Raw genomic sequence first — 20930 nt, forward strand, 5'->3', positions numbered from 1 at the left:
TCAGCTTCTTGGGGTAGAGGGGAGTGCTGACTTCATTTTCACAAGATCAGATATTTTACAATCAGGGACATTTCTGGAGAATCAACACCAAAGTCAAGTTTGACAAAGATAAAGACTGGCTTCCCCAGCCAAGAGCTGCTGCTCAAAGCTTTGTTGTGGCCTGGACGGTGGCTCACGCCCTTAATTCCAGCACTTTGGGAGGCCAAGGTGGGTGGATCACTTGAGGTCAGGAGTTTGAGACCAGCCTGGCCAACATGGTTTAACTTCTTCTCTCCTAAAATTACAAAAATTAGCCAGGTGTGGTGGCAGGCACCTGTAATCCCAGCTACTTGGGAGGCTGAGGCACGAGAATTACTGGAACCCAGGAGGCAAAGGTTGCAATGAGCCAAGATGGTGCCACTGCACTCCAGCCTGGGTTGGGCAACACAGTGAGACTCTGTCTCCAAATTAAAAAAAAAAAAAAAAAAAAGCTTTCTTTGTCCCATGTCAAGGGAGCGCTACTGTTTGCTGAGAGGCTTCAGTGACTCGCTGGAACTGAACTTTGATCCACCCACCACAATGCAGGAACAAAAACTCCATCTACCAAGTGGGAATTGTAGTCTCTGAATCTTAAAGACATTTTCAAAAGTAAGGCTTCATCTTGATTTACAGTTACAAGAGGAGAAAAATAAAATAGAGATCAGCCTTAAGGGGAGACGCAGAGTAATGAAATCTTACTAATGTAATTCTCTCCTTTAGAATGTATTTAGTAAAATCTTTCATTTCACACACATCTTAAAGAAGATTCTTTATAGTGTTCTGATTCTCTCTCTCTCTCTCTCTCTCTCTCTCTCTCTCTCTCTCTCTCTCTCTCTCTGTGTGTGTGTGTGTGTGTCTGGATAGCATCTACTCTCCAAAAACTAAAAAAGATTATTTCTTTCTCTACTGCTGTACATTTCCAGCTCTGAATTCTTTTCTAAACTTGGCTCACATTTACAATCACCTATTTAGAGAATCGCCAAGCCAGGAGCGGTAGCTCACACCTGTAATCCCAGCACTTTGGGAGGCTGAGGTGAGCAGATCACCTGAGGTCAGGAGTTCAAGACTAGCTCTGCCTATAACATAGTGAAACCCAGTCTACTAAAAATACAAAACTAGCGTGGTGGTGCACGCATGTAATTCTGGCTACTTGGGAGGATGATGCCAGGAGAATTACTTGAACCCAGGAGGCAGAGGTTGCAGTGAGCTGAGACCATGTCACTGTACGCCAGCCTGGGTGACAGAGTGACTTCATCTGTGAAAAAAAAAAAAAAGAATCACCAGATTTCAAGTCCTTGACCTTAAAATCAAGGTCATTCTCTTTTCCTTAAATAGACCTTCTTTCTACTTGTTTCCAAAATGCCTTCTAGGTAACCAGGCTCAAAACCTGGACAGTGGCTTCTGCTCTTCTTTCTCCTCGCTCCCTCTTTCCCTCTGCTGTCTGGGTGTATATTCTCTTACCATGACCCAAAACCTCAAGCGCTGGTCCAGGCCTGCACTTGCTTCAGCCAGACCCCAGCAAGACCACCCCTCTGGGGCCCTGCCTCTGGCATTTCCCTATATCCACCCCACTCTCCACCAAAGCCTGATCTTCTGGAAACACAGGTCTGATGAGATCAGCCTCCTGCTCACAAATCTCCTAGAGTGCCTCTGCAATCTCTACTAGAACACAGTCCTGCTAACCCTCAGGTCCTCCACCAATGGGCTCCACTCAATTCTTCCTGCCTTATTTCACCTGGCTTCTCTGAGAGTTCCCTTTGTACCAAACATGTTTCAAACACCTCCTGAGCCTGTCCATTTGGGTTTCCACCTCCGTGCCTTTGCTCGGTGGTGGAATATTCTACAATATTCTTTGTCAACCCCTGGATGGGACCTCTGAATCACTCACTCAACCTGTTCACTTTCAGGATCATGAAATGCAGCCACAGGAGGCTGGAATGGTTGGCATCTGGCCACAGAGCCAGGCTACACAGAACTGGACCTCCCCAGTAAGGACTGGTTTTTTAGGTCACATCAGGTCCCTAAGATTTGCTTATAATTGGAATAAAATCGTCTGGTGTGATATTTCCTTATTAGGCGAAAACCTCTAAGCCCACCAAATTTTTTTTAGAGAGAGAGAGAGAGAGAGACAACAGCCAGCACACACATTTCTAGGGACTTACAGGGATTCTCTGAAACTCACAAGCCTTCCCAGGTCTGCACGCTCATGTGCAGCAGCAGGTGCTAGGTGAGTGTCAAGGGCTGTGCTGCCCACCCTGGGGTCTTCATGCAGGACTTCACGCGGGGGTAAAGTCACCCTCTGCCCCACAGTGACAGGCCAGGTGGGCTCTACTGCCTCCATCTATTAAGTCAGGATTAGCACAGAAATTTGTTAGAGCCCCCAAATCAGCGGAGAGGTACTCCAGGACACTGCAGACCTTTCTTAACACTCACACCCAAGCCAAATCTCTGGTACCCAGAAAAATAAAATGATGTTTTTGAGAAGGACAATATCTAAGCTAACAGTGTACAGTCAGTTCTAACTATCACTGATCAAAATTAACAGTGAGATTGCAAAGGGGAATTTACTACATTTGGGAAATTATTACCTCTGTATACCAAGGAGTTACTCAGAGGTTTACAGTTCCCCACCAGCTTTCCGGCAGGCCGACCATGTGGCTGCCTTCACTGCCTTCCTCTCTGGAGTCAGCAGCTGGGTCTCAAGTGTCTGCCAGAATAGAGGCAGAAGAAACAGATCGTGATCAACACTGAGCTTGAAGCAGCCAGATGTCTTGACCAAGAATGTCTGGAAACACACTACTCCCCCAGATAGTGTAGTTATTGCAAAACAAATATGGAGTTGTGTGGTCTGGTGGTCTACTACATCAAGCTCTTTCCTTGGGGAAAAATATCCGGAGACCACAATCTCAGCTAATTGACAAAAATCAAACTCTTGGTACAATGTTCTTTCAGTTACACTAAAATCGGATGGCACAGACTTGAAGGGCTGCTTTCACTGAAACACTAGTGTTATAGAAATCCCTATGTATTTATTACATTCACTTATTTCTGGAAATGGAAGGAGATTCCTTCCCTTCCCGTCCCCTAGAAATTCAGGAATACAGCCTTTTCTAGAACCATAAGATTTTGGCCCTGGATGTATTAGCAATATTTCATGCTTATCATACAATTAATTTGTTAATAATCAGTACATAAGGGGCCACAAACTCCTTACTCATAAGCAGGCTTTTGGTTTGTGTTTCTGAAGTCAAATTTTACAAGCTTTAATACAGGGGTATCCAATCTTTTGGCTTCCCTGGGCCACACTGGAAGAACTGTCTTAGCCCACACGTAAAATACGCTAACACTAATGACAGTTGATTAGCTTTAAAACAAAAATTATATAATGTTTTAAGAAAGTTCACGAATCTGTGTTGGGCTACATTCAAAGCCATCCTGGGCTACATGGAGCCACAAGCCGTGGATTGAACAAGCTTGCTCTAATATTTTAAACTTGGAAACTATTTCTTTTAAAAGCCGAACACAATGGAGACTGTCACAATAGACCTGTGTAAATGTCTCTAAGCAAATAAGTTTCAAATATCTGACAGTTTATTTCCACCTAATGACTGGTTTCCTTTGGGCCCACCCTGTAAAAAGAACTTCCGCAAAATACCATTTGGCTAATTCTCTGCCTTGGGCTGTCCTACAATTATAAACTCTGCTAAACAAATAAACTTCCTTCCTATTTTTAAAGTATTCCAAAATTGGAGACTCTATGTCTTTGGTTGGCAAACTATTTTTCTAGAGTCTAACAGCCTTAGCCGTGAAGAAATTCTTCACAGCATTTTGAGAGATGAAAAAGACCAGACACTGTCAAGGAGTCCCTCCATACACCTATTTCAGGGAAGGGGAACTAAAGGCACAGAGTTGTGACCTTGGGCAAGGTCGCACAGGCTGCTGTGGCAGAAGCCAATGTCATCCTCTCTCCCCCAGTTTCTCCTTAACTGATCTAAGTTACTGTGGTCTGAAGAAAGCAGTTTGCTCTTGTTCTGTACTCGGAACCAAGGTTTATGTTTAATTTATGCAGAATGTGCTAGAACAACAGAAAGAATCTAAATATTAGTGTTGGCGAAAAGAATCAAACTCCGTAAAACATTTAGAGAGATTTATTCTGAGCCAGATGTGGGGACCACGACCCAAGACACAACTCCAGGAGGTCCTGAGAACATGTGCCCAAGGTGGCTGGGCTATAGCTTGGTTTTACACATTTCAGGGAGACATAAGACATTGGTTGGGTCAGGAAAGGTGAGACAACTTGAAGGTGGAGGGGGGGGTCCAAGTCACAGGTGGATTCAAAGATTTGCTGAATGGCAGTTAGTTGAAAGAGTTACTATCCAAAGATCTAGAATCAATAGAAATAAGTGTGTAGGTTAAGGTCATAACCTGGGTAAAGACCAAGGCTTTTATCATGCAGATGAGGCCTCCAGGGAGCAGGCTTCAGAGCTCTTGTCAGACCTAACAAAAAATGTGCCAGATTCTTAGTTAATTCTCTCATGAATTCGGGAAAAGATCCGTAAAGGGAAGGGGATTCTTTAGAGAATGCAGATTTTTGATATTCCATATTTGGGTCCCCTTCCACAATCTTCGTGGAAGCTTTCTCTCTCTCATCTTTTTCTCTCTCCTTTTCCTCTTTCTCTGCCTAAATAAACCACTTTCTGAAAAAAAAAAAAAAAAGAAAATGTAGATTTTCCCCACAAGAGGCAGCTTTCCAGGGCCATTTCAAAATATACCAAAGAAATATATTTTGTGGTGAAATACTTCATTTCTTTCAGGGCCTACCATCTGTCACGTGATGTTAGACTAGAGTGGGGCTGTTATTGGAGATCTTTTTGTGGTAGTCTTAAGATCTCTGTTTTAATGTTTTACGCTGGTCAGTTGTGTCTGAATTCCTGAGAGGAAGGTATAATGAAGCATGTCCCCTTTCCCATCACGACCTAAACCAGTTTTTCAGGTTTCCTTGGAATGCCCTTGACTGAGGACGGGGTGGTCCATCCATCAGTTAGGGTGTTCAGATTTTACTTTTGGTTTCCATTTGAATGAGTGCCAGGTGATACAAAGAGCTCTGTTTGGATCTCAGCTGTGGCTGTGAGAAGGACACCTCGCCTAAGCAGGGCTTCACGTTTCTTCATTCTTAAAAAGAGGGAACAGAGCTAAGCAACTATACAAGTCTTTCTTCACCCCTAAACTCAATGATGATGATGGTTCACGTGCACTAAGTGCTTAATCTAGGCACTAAGTGTGTCACATGGATAAATTGTCAACAGCCTGGAGGATAGCTTTTTATTATCCTCCTTTGATGGATGAACACATTAACGTCTAGGGAAAAAAACAACTGGCTGGGCACGGTGGCTCATGCCTGTAATCCCAGCACTTGGGGAGGCTGAGGCAGGTAGATCACCTGAGGTCAGGAGTTCCAGACCAGCCTGACCAATACAGGGAAACCCTGTCTCTACCAAAATTACAAAAATTAGCCAGGCACGGCAGCATGTGGCTATAGTCCCAGCTACTCAGGAGGCCGAGGCGGGGGAATCACTTGCACCCAAGAGGCAGAGGTTGCAGTGGGCCAGATCCTGCCACTGCACTCCAGCCTGGGCAACAGAGCAATACTCTATCTAAAAATAAAGTAAAATAAATAAGACATAAATAACTTACTTAAAGTCATACCTCCACTGGTAACTGGTGGAAAGATTTGACCTAGACCAGTGATTCCAGGGGCCCTTTCCTCCTTATCAGAGATAGACAACAGAAGATACCTGGCTTGACTTGCAGTCACAGAGACACCAATTCTGAATTGAATACAACTGTAGCAATCATTCAACACAACGCTCTCATTTTATAGATCAAGGACTGAGGCCCAGACCAGTATATCTTGCCTGAGATCAAAAAATGTATTGGAAAGAGGTAACTACACCCTGCACTTCCTAGACAAGCTCATCCTAGAGTGCTTGATGGTTTACATACACTTACATCAGCTCACCTGATGCCAAACAAGACTACCTAAGAGGCAGCTGGCATTGATCATCTTTCCCATGTCACCTAGCCAAGGCTAAACAGCTAATGCCCGGCACACTGGGGCCTGCAACTGCCACGCCTACAACTGTCCGCCTAGTGTGCTATCATAGGCTGATAAAACATCCACCACAGTATAATTCTCTGGGGAGTCTATGCAGAATGGACTCCTAAAGAAAACTTTCCAGAGAAGCTGAATAACTATGAAACATGGTTCTGTGGTACTTTGAAAAGAATATCAGAAAATAAGTGAAAACACTCTAAAACCCACAACTCAAGTCAACGAGAAAATGCAATCTCAGGCTTGTGGTCACTCAACACTGACCTCTTCCGATCTATCATTTAATTGTCTTAACCTCCTCCCAATCTTCGCTTTCAATCTTCTATGTGATTTTCTCTTATTTCCTGTTTCCTTCTCTCCCCAAAGGAGAACATCACAAAATTCAGGGATTTTAAAAATGTTACACTTCTTGTAGTTTCAATATTGTATATCCCTTTTTAAAAGCAGATTAGTTAAATGTTTTAGATCTCTCACCTAAGAAAGAAGAAAAAAGTTCAGTTTCTCAGTGGAACAAGATATTTTTTGAAGCTCTTCTGCCGTTGTTTTACAACCTGAACATGTGTTGTAATTCCCCTTGTTACAGATAATGCAGGTACAACAGAAAAAATATTAATTTAGAGCCAAACAAATCAAGCTTTCATGTTAATAGCTAGGACAAGGTACCTAGCCTTTCTGAGCTTCAGTTTCTTCATATTCCTTTCCTGGTGGAAAAAAAAAAAAAAAAAAAAAAAGGAAGGAGGAACTAATATCACTACTACCACAATTATTTTGAGAATTGAATAAATTATGAGACTTGACTACTCCTAACGCAATAAACTGGCACATAGAAAGTTCTCAAAAACACAATCATCTCTTCCCTTGTGTTATTCGTGCTAACGTAATTGTCCCTTCTATTAAATGCCCTTTGCAGGTGATGTTTTTCTGAGCAAAGTCAATCTCTCATATTAGAGGGAAGAGGTCCGTTACACACACACACCCCTCATCTCCTAGAGGATGCCTTAGAGGAAATAGGAGCACTCAGTGAATGGGTGGGTCATTACAGCCCAGTGCTAGGGAGCTAAACAGACACGCTAGACACTGGCAACTTCCACTCTCTTCAAATACTCAGGCTGTGGTTCTTGTACAGTTAACACAACTGGTTGGTCCTCCTAGGCTGCAGAAATAGTTACAACACCCTTCATGTGTCAAAGGATCCCCACCCACCCCAACCCGACTGCTCATGCTTCCTTTCCTTGCTCATTTCCCTGCAGGTACCCTGACCTGAAATTTGCAAGAATATACTCAAGTGATTAAATAAAGTATTCTGGGCCAGGTGCAGTGGCTCACACCTGTAATCCCAGCACTTTGGGAGGCCAAGGTGGGCAGATCACTTGAGGTCAAGCGTTCAAGGCCAGCCTGGCCAAAATGGCAAAATCCCAACTCTACTAAAAATACACAAATTAACCGGGCATGGTGGCGTGTGCCTATAGTCCCAGCTACTCAGGAAGCTGAGGCAGGTGAATTGCTTGAACCCAGGAGGCAGAGGTTGCAGTGAGCTGAGATCGAGCCACTGCACTCCAGCCTGGGCAACAGAGCAAGACTCTGTCTCAAAAATATAAATAGATAGATAGATAGATAGATAGATAGATAGATAGATAGACAGACAGACAGATAGATACAGTATTCTGAAATACAATATATTATTTGATAGATGTGCATAGTTTTGATTTTAGTGAAATATTTTGAAGACAAAAGTGCAAACATATCAGCAGAGCAATATTAACAAAGTACATCAAAAACAGGTTTCCAAAAACTCTGAAAGTTCTGCCATAAACTAGCTGTGTGATCTTGTTCAAATCAAGTTACTTCATTGCTCTGGGTGTCAGTTTCCCCATTTAGAAAAGAACAAATGGAATTACATTCAAGATGACATTCTGGTTACACCATAACTGCATTACTAAGTCCTACAAGAATGACCACCAACCAAAGCCACAATTACCGACAGGTATTTGTGGGCCCTAGGCAGTGCCGGGATGAAAGAAAAGGGTCCTCTTCATCCTGAATCTCCCTGAATCTGAGTAATTTATCTAAAATGATGTGCTTTCCTCAAGGTTAAAAATCAATGGTCTCAAAAACAAGGCAAGCACTTGGAAAGCAACCTCGGATCATTCTGAAACGTGCTAGAAAGTACCAGTAGCATTTCCTAATTATTCCTTTTCATAATCTACCACGTCAACAACCTACAATTACCCTTGAGACCTCATCTTCTAGTCTCCTCCAAAATCTCAGCTGAGTGATTCTTTGTGCATCTATCACATTAAATTAAATTCTCTCCACAGGTCTCCCTCTCCCCATTAGACCACAAGTTACTCAAAGGCTGGGCCCATGTCCTACTCATCTCAGTATCCAATACCCCCAAGCCATTAACTTAAACAACCCATTCACCCATGTTTTAAATGGTCTACATCTGAAGACAGTCTTCATAATTTCCTAAGCATATTTTTGACATTATTCCATTTTTAAATAGGATCTATTTTTTAAAAGATAAATACAAAACAAGTATATTAAGTTGATTTTTGAGATGAGGAAACAGTCTCAGCAAAGTTAACTTTGCCTCATCCAACCAGAGAAAAAGAACAGAGCCTGTGAGTCTAATCCCATTATAACACGACAGATACAAAAATAATTTACAGGAAAATAACCAAAGTGCATAAAAATTAAGGAAATTTTTCTGTCATATCTTTCATATAAATTTAACAAAACAGCATAGAGTACTTGTTCATCACTCTTCTAATAACAAAATTAGAAATCACAGAAATTTGAAAATGGAAAAATCAGATACCTAGGAATAGATTCATAAATATCATAAATATAACCAAATAAAGGTTTTTCTATAGGTTTTACAGATGTTCCTGAATATTACTGTGCATTATAAAATAAAATTCAAAACCACTAACTTTTTTTTTTTTTTTGAGACAGGGTCTCACTCTGTCAGCCAGGCTGGAGTACAGTGGCACAACCTGGCTCACTACAACCTCTGCCTCCTGGGCTCAAGCAATTCTCATGCCACAGCCTCCCAAGTAGCTGGGATTACAGGTACACTCAATTACTCCCAGCTAATTTTTATATTTTTCTAGAGACAGGGTTTTGCCATGTTGGCCAGGCCGGTCTCAAACTCCTGGCCTCAAGTGATCTATGTGCCTCAGTCTCCCAAAGTGCTAGGATCACAGGTGTGAGTCAACACGCCTGGCCTAAAATTATTTCTACTCCTTAAAAGTTAATCAAAAGAAAGGGAATAAGACTAAATCAGCTGTCATAAGATAAACATAAATTAGACCATGAGTTACCACTACACATCAATTAGAATAACCAAATTCCACAATACTATAACATCAAATGCCTGTGAGGAGCAACAAAAATTCTCATTCATTGTTGATGGCAATACAAAATGGCACAGGCACTTTGAAAAGCAGTTGGCTGCTTCGCACAAAAACACACATACTCTATTACAATCTAGCAATCATACTTCTTAGTATCTACTCAAAGGAACTGAAAGCTTATATCCACACAAAAACCTGCACAGAGATGTTCACAGTAGCTTTATTCATAATTGCCAAAACTTGGAAGCAACCAAGATACCTTTCTGTGGGTGAATGGAAAAACTGTGGTACATCCAGGAAATGGAATATTATTCAGCACTGAAAAATGAACTATCAAGACATTCAAGAAAAGAAGACAGGAAACTTAAATGCATACACTAAGTGAAAGAAGCCAATCAGAAAAGCTACATATACACCATATGTTTCCAACTACATGACATTCTCTATGGGCAGAACCATAGATAGTACAAACATCAGTGAGTTGCCAAAGGCTCAGGGAAAGGGTGGGATAAATAGATCACAGAAGAGTGGTAGGGCAATGAAACTACCCTGTATGATATTATAATGCTGGATACACGGCATTATACATTTGTCCAAATCTATAGAATGCATATCACCAACAATGAACCCTAATGTAAATGATGGACTTTGTGTGATAATTGTATGTCAGCGTAGAGTCATCAGTTGTAACAAATGCACCATTCTGGTGAGGAAAATATTGATAACAGAGGATGCTGTGCAGGAGTAGGGACCAGGGCTATATGGGAAATCTCTGCAACTTCCACTCCATTTTGCTGTAAACCTACAACTGCTCTAAAAAATAAAGTATATTAAAAAAAGAAGAAGCTGGGCACAGTGTGGTGACTGCACACAAAGCATCATACAGAATGAAATATGCAGCTCTAAGAGTTTGGGGAAGATCAGCTTTGTTTCCTAATGGGTCTTCACTGCTGCAGAATAAAATGCCAAAGGGGTCTGGATGCCATGCTCATCCTGGTCCCTGATCACCTGTCCAGGCTCACCTCTGCTACTCCTTCCAGCCCCACAACCTCCTGTGACTGAGGCTCCGCCGAGGGGCCTCCAGGCCTTAGTATGGCACACCCTGCCCTTCCCGTTATTCTCCACCCTGCTTAGTACATTCATCCAGTGAATGAATGATTAATCAGAGGTGCTTCAGGAAAGGAATGAAGGATGAGGAGGGTTTTGATAGAAACTGAAGAATGAGACAAACACATGTAGGCTAAGATTAAAGAATTTGTCTAAGGAAACAAATTATACTTACTTTAATTAGCTTTTTTTTTTCTCATTGGGCATTGCTCTGGGCTGTGTTCTATTTGCAGATTAGGTGGGATTTCTAGCCCTGTTTTCCTCCTTTCTCCCTCAGTAAAACCAACCTATGCCCAAGTTCCTGTCCCTAGCACACTTGGAGCAACTAGAGTTCCCAAAGCTGAAAGCACAGCTGCCACCACTACCAGATAAAAAGCACTCCACAGGAACTCTGCTGAAATCCTGATTGGGGTTATACCAGCTTTGCTTAGCAGAGGCAGCAAATTTTTCAAATTCAAGGAATGGTTTGACTATGACAATAAGGAGTTTTCCCCTCCTAATTAAACTCAAGCATCTGCTAATTAAATGGAATGAGCCTACAGAAGAAAAATAATTTAAACAATACATTGCATTAACCAAGGACAAACTTCGAGGAGAAACCAACATAACCTAGCACTGACTTCAAGCAACACAAGAGAATTGTTGCCTAAATATTTGCTGTAGTCAGATTCACACCTTACGTAGGAAGGCTGCTGTGCTGTGTGCTGATAAATAGAAGGGCAACTCCGACTGCCTAGAAGCACCCAAGGTGGGCGGTTCAGTCTGCAGGAAACCTCAAAGGTAAATAAATAAGCCCAGAGTCAGGACAGAACCTTGCATGAAAGCTGCGCTTAGAACAGATGATGGAAGGACAAGTTGTACTTGTGCTCAACATATAAACAGCAATTAGTTACTCGGTTATCTGCATCAAACTCAAACAATATAGCAAAACCGGGGCACATCATTTCAAAAGATAAAGGACAATGACTATCCACTGGTGTTCCTTTCTTATTACTGAGGTCCAAGCTACCACTATCACCTTCTGCCCGAACCACAACAGCCTCCTAAGTGGTCCCTCTGCTTCCATCCAAAATATACAACAGCTGACATCACTCCTCACTCCCACACCCTCTAATGGCCTCTAACTACACATAAAAGCAAATCCAAACCCCATCCTGAGCCTACGGAGTCATAAAGAGCCTGGCCCATCTTACCCCTCCCCACCCTGAGCTAGTGCTATGCACCCAGCTGGAGGTATTCCAGCCACACCTTCCTTCTCCCTGCGGTCAGCCTGGAGCATGTCTAGTGCCCTCTCACCACTCAGAGGGAATGACACCCTGCACCGCCCCAACCCGGAGCCACTCTTACTTGTCTTCCTAGCACTGACCACCATCTGAAATTTATCTTGTTTATCTGTTTGCTTGCTGCTTTGCTATATCTTCCATCTAGAATTCCATAAAAACAGGGATGTGGTCTGCCTGTCAGTTGCTAAATCCCCAGCTCCTCAAATAGTACCTGACGAATGGTAGGTTCTCCATAAATATTTGCATTGAACACATTTGTTAAATGACTTGTTGAATGAATGGTGGCTATAAACCAATGTTTTAAGTAATGCCCAAATATGGAAAACCTCGTTTTACATAAAATGTTAATTAGCAAGCGGTTACTTGCTTTACAAAAGGATTCCGTGGGCTGGGAACAGTGGCTCACATCTGTAATCCCAGCACTTTGGGAGGCCAAGGCAGGCAGATCACTTGAGGTCAGGAGTTCAAGACCAGCCTGGCCAATATGGCGAAACCCCATCTCTACTAAAAATACTAAAAATTAGCTGGGCATGGTGGCACATGCCTGTAGTTCCAACTACTAGGGAGGCTGAGGTGGGAGGATCACTTGAATCTAGGAGGCAGAAGTTGCAGTGAGACGAAATTGTGCCACTGCACACCAACCTGGGCAAGAGTGAGACTCAGTGTCAAAAAAAAATTCCTTTTTTACTGCATCTTTAAATATTTAATTTACGAATCTTCAAGGTGCACACTTTTTCAAGGATAATCTATTCTGCAGAGTGAATTAACTCCTCCAGGGCATAAACATTCCATATATCCTGAAAGTACCTAGTAAACACCTGTTGAATGAGGACTGGAAAATACACAGTTAAATGCCTTATTAATACATGACATACACAGTTAAATGCTTTACTAATAAACTAAATAATACACAGCATAAACCATATTAAACTACTTGGATTTGAAACACAGCAAACTTGGCTATATTTAGGTCTCATTTTCCATTTTTTCTCATAAACTGACATATGTATATTTAAAATCCACTAACTTGAGAAACCAGCAATAATCTTAGCTACAAACTTTATAAGCAGGTGCAAATCCAAATAAAGTCTGAAAGTTATTTGGCAGTTCTGCTACAGTTAGTTTTGTCTAACAGATACATGGAGGCATAGAAACAACAGATATACTCAAAACTGCCAGGTTGTTGGGGACATCTGTGAGTTTAATATGAAAATCACAAACCTTGACCAGTTTTATTTACAAACTATAATAAAAGTCAAGTGTCCCCAGTGAAAGACTAACCAAGAAATCACACTGCTATAAAGCCTAGCCACATTCTTGATGCCACGCACACCTGCCCCAAAGTTCCAGATCTTGTCGAAGTTTTTTTTAAAGTACACTTTATGTTTTTCTTTCTTCCTTAAGCAGATAATCTCTTTAAAACAAAACTCTTCCCTATTTTGGCTTTATTCCTACATCATGAGATTGCCCACTCTAGACACTCAATATTCATACAATACTAATGTATCACCCAAGAAAAACACATTCATGCTCAGGTATCCACCTGAATCAAGCGACAACCACCCCATCTCCTTCCCTTCCAGGTGTTCAGCCGCAGTTGCAAAGGTCAAAATGAAAAAGGAAAGTCAGCTGAGTAACTGGAAGTGCAGGTGTCTGTGTGAGGCCTGTGCTCATGTGCAGCTGTGTGTTTCTGAAGGGGCATTCTGAAGTCAAACATAACAACTTCAGGATTATTCACTTGTGTGCATTATCTCTGCCTTTTGTCGTTGCCTTTGGGACCTAGTTTGTAATGTAAAGTGTGTTCATGACTTGCCTCTTCACTGTAAACCACATCAGTTCCATAGAATATCATTCTTACAGGCCGAGTGTAGTGGCTCACGCCTGTAATCCCAACACTTTGGCAGGCAGAGGTGGGCAGATCACTTGACGTAAGGAGTTTGAAGCCAGCCTGGCCAACATGGTGAAACCCCATCTCTACTAAAAATACAAAACAATTAACCGGGCCTGGTGGCATGCACCTGTAATCCCAGCTACTTGGGAAACTAGACAGGAGAACTGATGAACCCAGGAGGTGGAGGCTGCAGTGAGCTGAGATCGTGCCACTGCACTCCAGGGTGGGTGACAGAGCAAGACTCCATCTCAAAAAAAAAAAAAAAAAGACCATTCTTACAGTCTGTAACTCCAAGAAATGAACTTCCAAGGACTAATTTCATATTCTGAAATCTTTCACGGGATAACATGTTATCTATAAAAGTCATTCAGTTTCAGAATATAATTTGTAATGGCTGCACCACCTAGAGGAAATGAAATATAACCACATTTTAAAAATTTATGCTAAGAGGTATATATGAATTTGCTCCAAAAACATTTAATGGCTTTTTGCTATTGTTGTCCTGTAACTGAAATAATTTTGAGGCCAGGTTTGGTGGCTCACAGCTGTAATCCCAGCACTTTGGGAGGCAAAGGTGAGTGGATCACTTGAGACCAGGAGTTTGAAACCTGCCTGGCCAATATGGCAAAACCCCAACAGTACTGAATATATAAAACTTAGCCAGGTGTGGTGGTGCGCACCTGTAATCCCAGCCACTGGGGAGGCTGAGACACAAGAATTGCTTGAACCTGGGAGGTGGAGGTTGCAGTGGGCTGAGATTGTGCCACTGCACTCCAACCTAGGTTAACAGTGAGATGCTATCTCAAAAATAGTAACTTTGAAATAACAAGATTCAGAATCCAAATTAAGCCACCAGCCTACATTTCATCCATATAAACTATTCCAAAGTATTGACACTCGCAGAGGCTAACAATCCTCCTAAAGGTCTGTGATGGTTTTTGAAATAAGGCTTTGTTGGGGGTATTTTCACTGTCTCTTCTGTACCAAAGTAAACAAAAGTCCATCTCCCACAATGAACAGCATCTTACAAATATCGAAAAGGAAATAAAACTTAAAAAACAGCACTAGCATTACGTTTTGAAAAATTTACATCCGCAATAAAATAATGAGTCACAATTTGTTTTTTTTCTCCCTTGGCCTCCCAGTACAAAAGTATAACAATATAAAAGTAGACTCAAATCCTCAGTCTAGGATGAGGAAGCAAAATGTAATCAGACAACCCCCTGAATTACGTTTCAAACTTCAAAACAGGTTTTTAAATTCCCCAATACTTACAAAAGCTAATTAGCTATCAGTTCAAACCAGAATGTGTAGACATTACCAATTCTTCTTAGGTACGAAACCACTTTATAATGACTCAAAACGTTTTTGAAAGTCATCTCATTTTACCACCAGCTATGTTTCAGGAAGTGATTCTAATGGAATGTTATTTACGTAGTAATAAAATCGATCTAGAAACTTTTGCCCACCTAAAAACTCGTGTTATTATCTAGTTTCTGTGTCTCCAATTTTGTATCCCTTAAATCATAGGCAAAGCCATACCTGCTCACAAAACAGGTATTCATAAAAATGTAATTAAATAATGCTGTAAAAGCACTGCATGATAACTAGAAATATAACCACCACCTGATTATTCATTGGTAAAGGCTCTCAGAATAGCTAACGGGTTATGAGCTTATTACTCAACCTGACATACACAGGAAGCAAGCCCTGCGGCCGGGCCAACCGAGGGAGTGAGTGCACGGGGTGACACAAAATGCGCTAAGACCAGCGAGCCTTCCAAGGCTGCGAGGGCTGCATCCTTCAAAACACACTCAGACACCTGGCGCTGCAGAAGTGGAGAAAAAGAGTGACTGATGCTATCACTGTGTTCTCCAGCTGGTGGGAACTCTGGAAATCTACCCGATTGCCTTCCTGTTAGCAACAGTGCAACTGGCCTGGATTTGTACCACCCAGTTCTCTCGAAAGCGCTGAAGTTCTGAAAATAAAACTTTGTGGGAATGGAAAGTTAAAAACTTCTATTTAAAACTCAGACCTCAGAACATGCCCTTTGAAACCAGAGGGTTAAAAACTAAAGACAGACGCCCCTTGCGGGCACCAACTTCATTCACCCTTTGGGCATCCTGGGCGCCAGGTCCGCCGCGAGCCTGCATCCGCGAGGGTGACACGCAAGGGAGACAGACACGAGCTGCGGCTCCGCGGCGCGGGAGGCGACAGGGGCCGGAGGAGCCGCCCGCGGGGCTCGGGCTCCGGCAGGTGTCTCCGAGTCCAGCCTCAGTCTCCCCACCTGTGAAATGGGCGCCGCTACCTCGGCCGTCCTCCCTACAGGGATTAGGGGAACTAACGAATGAGAAACGCGCGGCGAACGACCTGGCCGCGCCCGCCGCCTGGCCCCCCACTGCCCGGCCCAGCCCGGGCCCGAAGGTTACAAACGTTCCAGCCCCGCTCCCGCCGCTCCGCTCCGGTAACGGGCGCCCGCCCGACGTCGCCCAGACACCGCCTACCTTGGCCACCCAGCTGAACAATGGTGACATCGCGGGCCGGGCGGCGGCTCCTCGCCCGCCGGCTCGGTCTCACTCCCGCCGCCGGCCCGTGGACCCACGGGCGGCCGGGGACGGGCCTGGAGCGCGGCGGGGCCGGGGCATCGCTCTCCCCAGCGGCGGCGGCGGACTCCACCCGGCTCGTCACTACCCCGAGAGGTCGCGCCCGCTGAGCGGCCCGGCAGAGGAAGGGAAGTGGGAGGGGAGAGCGCAGGGAGGGGGTGGGCGGGGGGAAGAGGGGAGGGGAGGGGAGGGGAGGCCGTGCGGCCGACCCCGCCCACCCCCGCGCTCTGCCGCCGGCGGGAAGTTGGGACGCCGGGTCGCCCCCCTCCGCGATGCCTAGGGCTGTGCAGGAAACCCTGGAGGCCAGGGACGCGCCTTTCCAGATCTTTAGGGTCCATTTCGCACAACTTTCAGAAATGTAAGAATTCCTCCCTCTCCGAGATTCGACAAAAGCCCCAGAGTTGGGGCTAACACAAAGCCTGCCCAAGTTTCCAGGGGTGACTCCCACCCCCAGGGCGTTTCTTCCTAAGCGCTTTAGATTGCTGGTAACAAAAGAACCAGTGTTCCCCAGCCCCTATCCTAATACCTTTATATAATCAAAGGTGGTTTTCTTGAAGTCAGAAAACTCGGCGACTGAGACCAAAAATGGGGCAGAGGAAAAGAACCTTTTAGCTCCTGCCAGCCGGAGGCTTTAGCAACTTGAGAAATACTGATGTCACCACAGTTTTCTTCTCTCCCAAGGCAAGATGATGAGACAAGGTGGTCAGTTTACGGCTACAGAGGTAAAGCTGCGTTTCAATCCCAGACACTTCTGAGTTCCACGTTGGAAAAAAAGTCCAAAGGTCTAATCGCTGATGTGTAATGTATGTGTCAGGTGGAACCACTCACCGAGCTCCTCAGGCCAAATGGCCAACCCAGCCCAAGAATGCTGCTTCTCTTTTCCTTTTATAATGGTGCACTATCTTCATGAAAGACCGACAGGACATCTTAATGTTGTTCCCTAAGTATCTAGCATCTGAATTTAGTGAGGGTATTAGCTACCTATTTCTGTATACAAAATTACCCCAAAACTGAGAAGCTTAAAACCACAAACAACTTCTGTGGGTCAGAACTCCAGGAGCATCTTCGCTGGATAGCTCTGGCTGAAAGTCGCTCGAAAATTTCAGCCAACCTGTTAGCTGAGACTGCAGTCATCTCAAGACTGGCCTGGGACTGAAGAATCCACTCCCACGCTCATCGACGTGGGGGTTGCCAGCATTTTGTTCCTCGCAGGGTGCTGGACTCAGGACCTCCGTTTCTTGCTGTTTCTTTCCATAGTGCGGATGAGAAAATGGCAGTTTGTATCCCCCAGCACAAGTGATCCAAGAGAATGCACAAATCCAAAGTTTTTATAAATTAAGATGCAACATCCCAACACTTCTGCTGTATTACCTGTTTGTGAAAAGCAAAGACATAAGTCTAGTCCACACTTAACGGGAAGAGATAATATAAGGGCATGAATATCAAAAGGAGAGGATCATGGGGGATGATAGGGTTTCTTCTTTTTTCCACCCTTATGGTTTTATCTCATGCATAGGAACGGATAAAACCATAAAGGCATGAGGAACCTGGGTGCACCGGCTCACCCCTGTAATCCCAGCACTTTGGGAAGCTGAGGTGGGCAGATTACCTGAAGTCAGGAGTTCAAGACCAGCTTGGCCAATGTCACGAAACCCCATCTCTACTAAAAAATACAAAAAATTAGCTGGGCATAATGGCATGCACCTGTAATCCCAGCTACTCTCAGGAGGCTCAGACAGGAGAATTGCTTGAACCTGGGAGGCCAAGGTTTCAGTGAGCAGAGATCACACCATGCACAGTGGTTCGTGCCTGTAATCCCAGCACTTTGGGATGCAGTGATGGGAACATCGCTTGAACTCAAGAGTTCAAGACCAGCCTGGGCAACCTGGTGAGACCCCATGTCTATAATAAATAAAAATAAACTAGCTGGGCATGGTGGCACATGCCTGTCGTCCTAGCTACTTGGGAGGCTGAGGTGGGAAGATCATTTGAGCCCTGGAGGTCAAGGCTGACTCCAGCCTGGGTGACAGAGCAAGACCCTGTCTCAAAAAAAAGTGACATCATTCCAACAGAGTCCAGCCTTGAAAAGGGCCTTAGGAGCATCTTAGGGAAGTGCTCTTCTCTCATCCTTTTAAGCAGTGATATTCTCTGCTTAATAAAGGTGGAAAGGGGAGTGCATTCGCAGCCGTTTAGCCAAATCTTTCCCTGTGACCACATCACTTTCCCAAACACTTAGAAGAAATGGAGGCTGACAGCTCCATTACAGTAAGAAGCTTGTGGACTCTCCAACCTTACTATTCAAGGTGTGGTCCACAGACCAGCAGCCTCAGCAGGAACTGGCCATTTGTTAGAAATGCAGAATCTCAGGCACTGCCCTAATCCAGACCTACTGCATCAAAACCTTCATTTTACCAAGATTCCTGGTCTTAAAACATTAATGATAGAAAGGTACTGTCCAATAGGCCCTGGAGAAAGCAGCCAAAATTGTCCTGTGTTCTTGGGCTGGTATGAACCAGTTCAGCCAGATGAGGAGAGTTTTCAGGCAACAACATAGTTTTGATGTGAGCGGATGGGCAGCTGAGGACCAGACTGGACAAGCTGAACCCAGGACAAACGTCATCATACTCCATCACTCCAATTCCTACATAGAACTCTCCAAAAACGCCCAGAACTTAGAAGCAACTCTGGGGAAAGGATGGGGAGAATCTTTAATTGACTAAGGAAATCTGAAGGACCTGTAATGAGATAAATTTTCTGCCACAAAAAAATAGGGATGCCAAAAAAAATAAAGAAGAAATTACATTAGGTTTAGGGGAATAAAAACTGCATTTCCTGCAAAAAAAAGTAGGCCAAATCCTGAATGTAATAGTTACAATGGGAATATATGCAGGCAGGTGAAATAAGGACATGAAAGTTTCATTGTTTAAACCTGGATCCAATTCTCTGTATATGCACATCCAGGGCAGAGGCTCCTGCAGTCCGGGTTAGAATTTATCTAAGGTTTGTGTATCTTTTAGGGACACAGAAGTCCTTCTCTGATCTAAGTCCTCCTTCCTAATCCAGAAGTAGATAGAATTACTCATCTCATGGGAAAGCAGGAACCTTTGCATTGGGTAGATTTGATAGTAATGTGTGATGCTCTAACACCAAATATTTTAAGAAATATACATGAAAGCTCATATTTTAATTCACTACCAGCATGTAGCTTGCCAGTCATGCTGCACAAAGACATTCTCTGTTATAATCCGGAATTCCATCAAAGGGAAACTTAACATCAGACAATCTGATCCTACACTCAAATACACAATTTTCTGTAAAATACTACCTCCCATCCATCTGAAAAATATATCCTTTCCTCAAGAAACTGCCTATTCTACCATGAAAGGATTGTATGTATACTGGGCATCAGTTTTTTTTTTAGACAGAGTTTTGCTCTTGTTGCCCAGGCTGGAGTGCCATGGCACAATCTCAGCTCACCACAACCTCTGCCTCCTGGGTTCAAGTGATTCTCCTTCCTCAGCCTCCTAAGTAGCTGGGATTACAGGCCTGTGCCACCACGCCTGGCTAATTTCGTATCTTTAGTAGAGACAGGGTTTCTCCATGTCGGTCAGGCTGATCTCAAACTCCCAACCTCAGAGGATCTGCCCATTGCGGCCTCCCAAAGTGCCGGGATGACAGGCAGGAGCCACCTTGCCTGGCCAGGCAGCAGTAATTTTTAACATCTCCAAGGTGGTTCTCTCAGGCAGTCAGAATGGAGAATCTGCAGACAGAATAGTCATTGCTCAAGACACTGATAGTTTCCAGCCCTGATTGTTTATCAGAGTCACCAGTAATGGGAAGGCGGAAGGGTGAGAGGGAGAGTAGAGGGCAGATGATTTGACTATTTTGGAGCAAAGGTCAAATTCTCAGAGACCTGAAAGGGCAGGCACATCATATAAGTGTGTGAAGAGGACCAGGTGTGAGAGGATAAAGAATGAAGGAACTATGGCATCTTTGAGAATGCAAACTCAATTATTAAAACAGTCCACCAGCCAGGTCAAATGTGTCAGCCCACTGGACTCAGCCAGAGAGGTCATTATTGGTGTTGACTCATCATGTTAACTCTGGGTTTATTTAAAGCTTAGAAATATATTCTAACAAGTGATTCTAGTTATCAGCCAGGATCGAGAACCACTCTTACAGTTTTAGATCCTTTATTTAAAAATATATATTAAGCATATAGTTGCTCTGTAGAAAGCAACAGGCTATCCAAATAGGACTGCAGAGATCTGAACATGATAGTATCTAAGATGATTTGGCTGTGTCCCCACCCAAATCTCATTTCTAACGGTAGCTCCTATAATTCCCACGTGTTGTGGGAGGGACCTAGTGGGAGATTACTGATCCTGGGGGTGGCTTCCCTCATCCTGTTCTCATGGTAGTGAATAAGTCTCACAAGATCTGATGATTTTATAAGGGGAAACCCCTTTTGTTTCGCTCTCAATTCTTCTCCTGTCTGTTGCCATGTAAGATGTGACTTGCTCCACCTTGCCTTCTGCCATGATTTTGAGGCCTCCT

At 43.7% G+C, this 20930-nt stretch overlaps 1 protein-coding gene across 9 annotated transcripts in view; it reads right to left on the bottom strand.

Annotated features, from left to right (window-relative positions):
- The window catches only part of TBC1D1 (TBC1 domain family member 1), a 234596-nt gene that overhangs the window by 146349 nt on the left and 67317 nt on the right, over positions 1 to 20930 (bottom strand). For 3 of the 9 annotated variants that reach the window (XM_078367394.1, XM_035293901.3, XM_035293900.3), the window contains exon 1: positions 16275 to 16469. The exons of 4 other annotated variants lie outside the window; for them this stretch is intronic. In XM_078367394.1, coding sequence (XP_078223520.1) covers positions 16275 to 16304 — 30 coding nt within the window. In that variant the 5' untranslated portion in view covers positions 16305 to 16469. Of the gene's footprint in view, positions 1 to 16274; positions 16470 to 16899; positions 17127 to 20930 lie in introns of those variants that run through there. 2 more of the 9 variants (XM_078367396.1, XM_078367395.1) reach the window with 1 other exon arrangement.

The sequence above is a fragment of the Callithrix jacchus genome, chromosome 3 (genome assembly GCF_049354715.1).
Source record: "Callithrix jacchus isolate 240 chromosome 3, calJac240_pri, whole genome shotgun sequence".
Classification (NCBI taxonomy): Eukaryota; Metazoa; Chordata; class Mammalia; order Primates; family Cebidae; genus Callithrix; species Callithrix jacchus.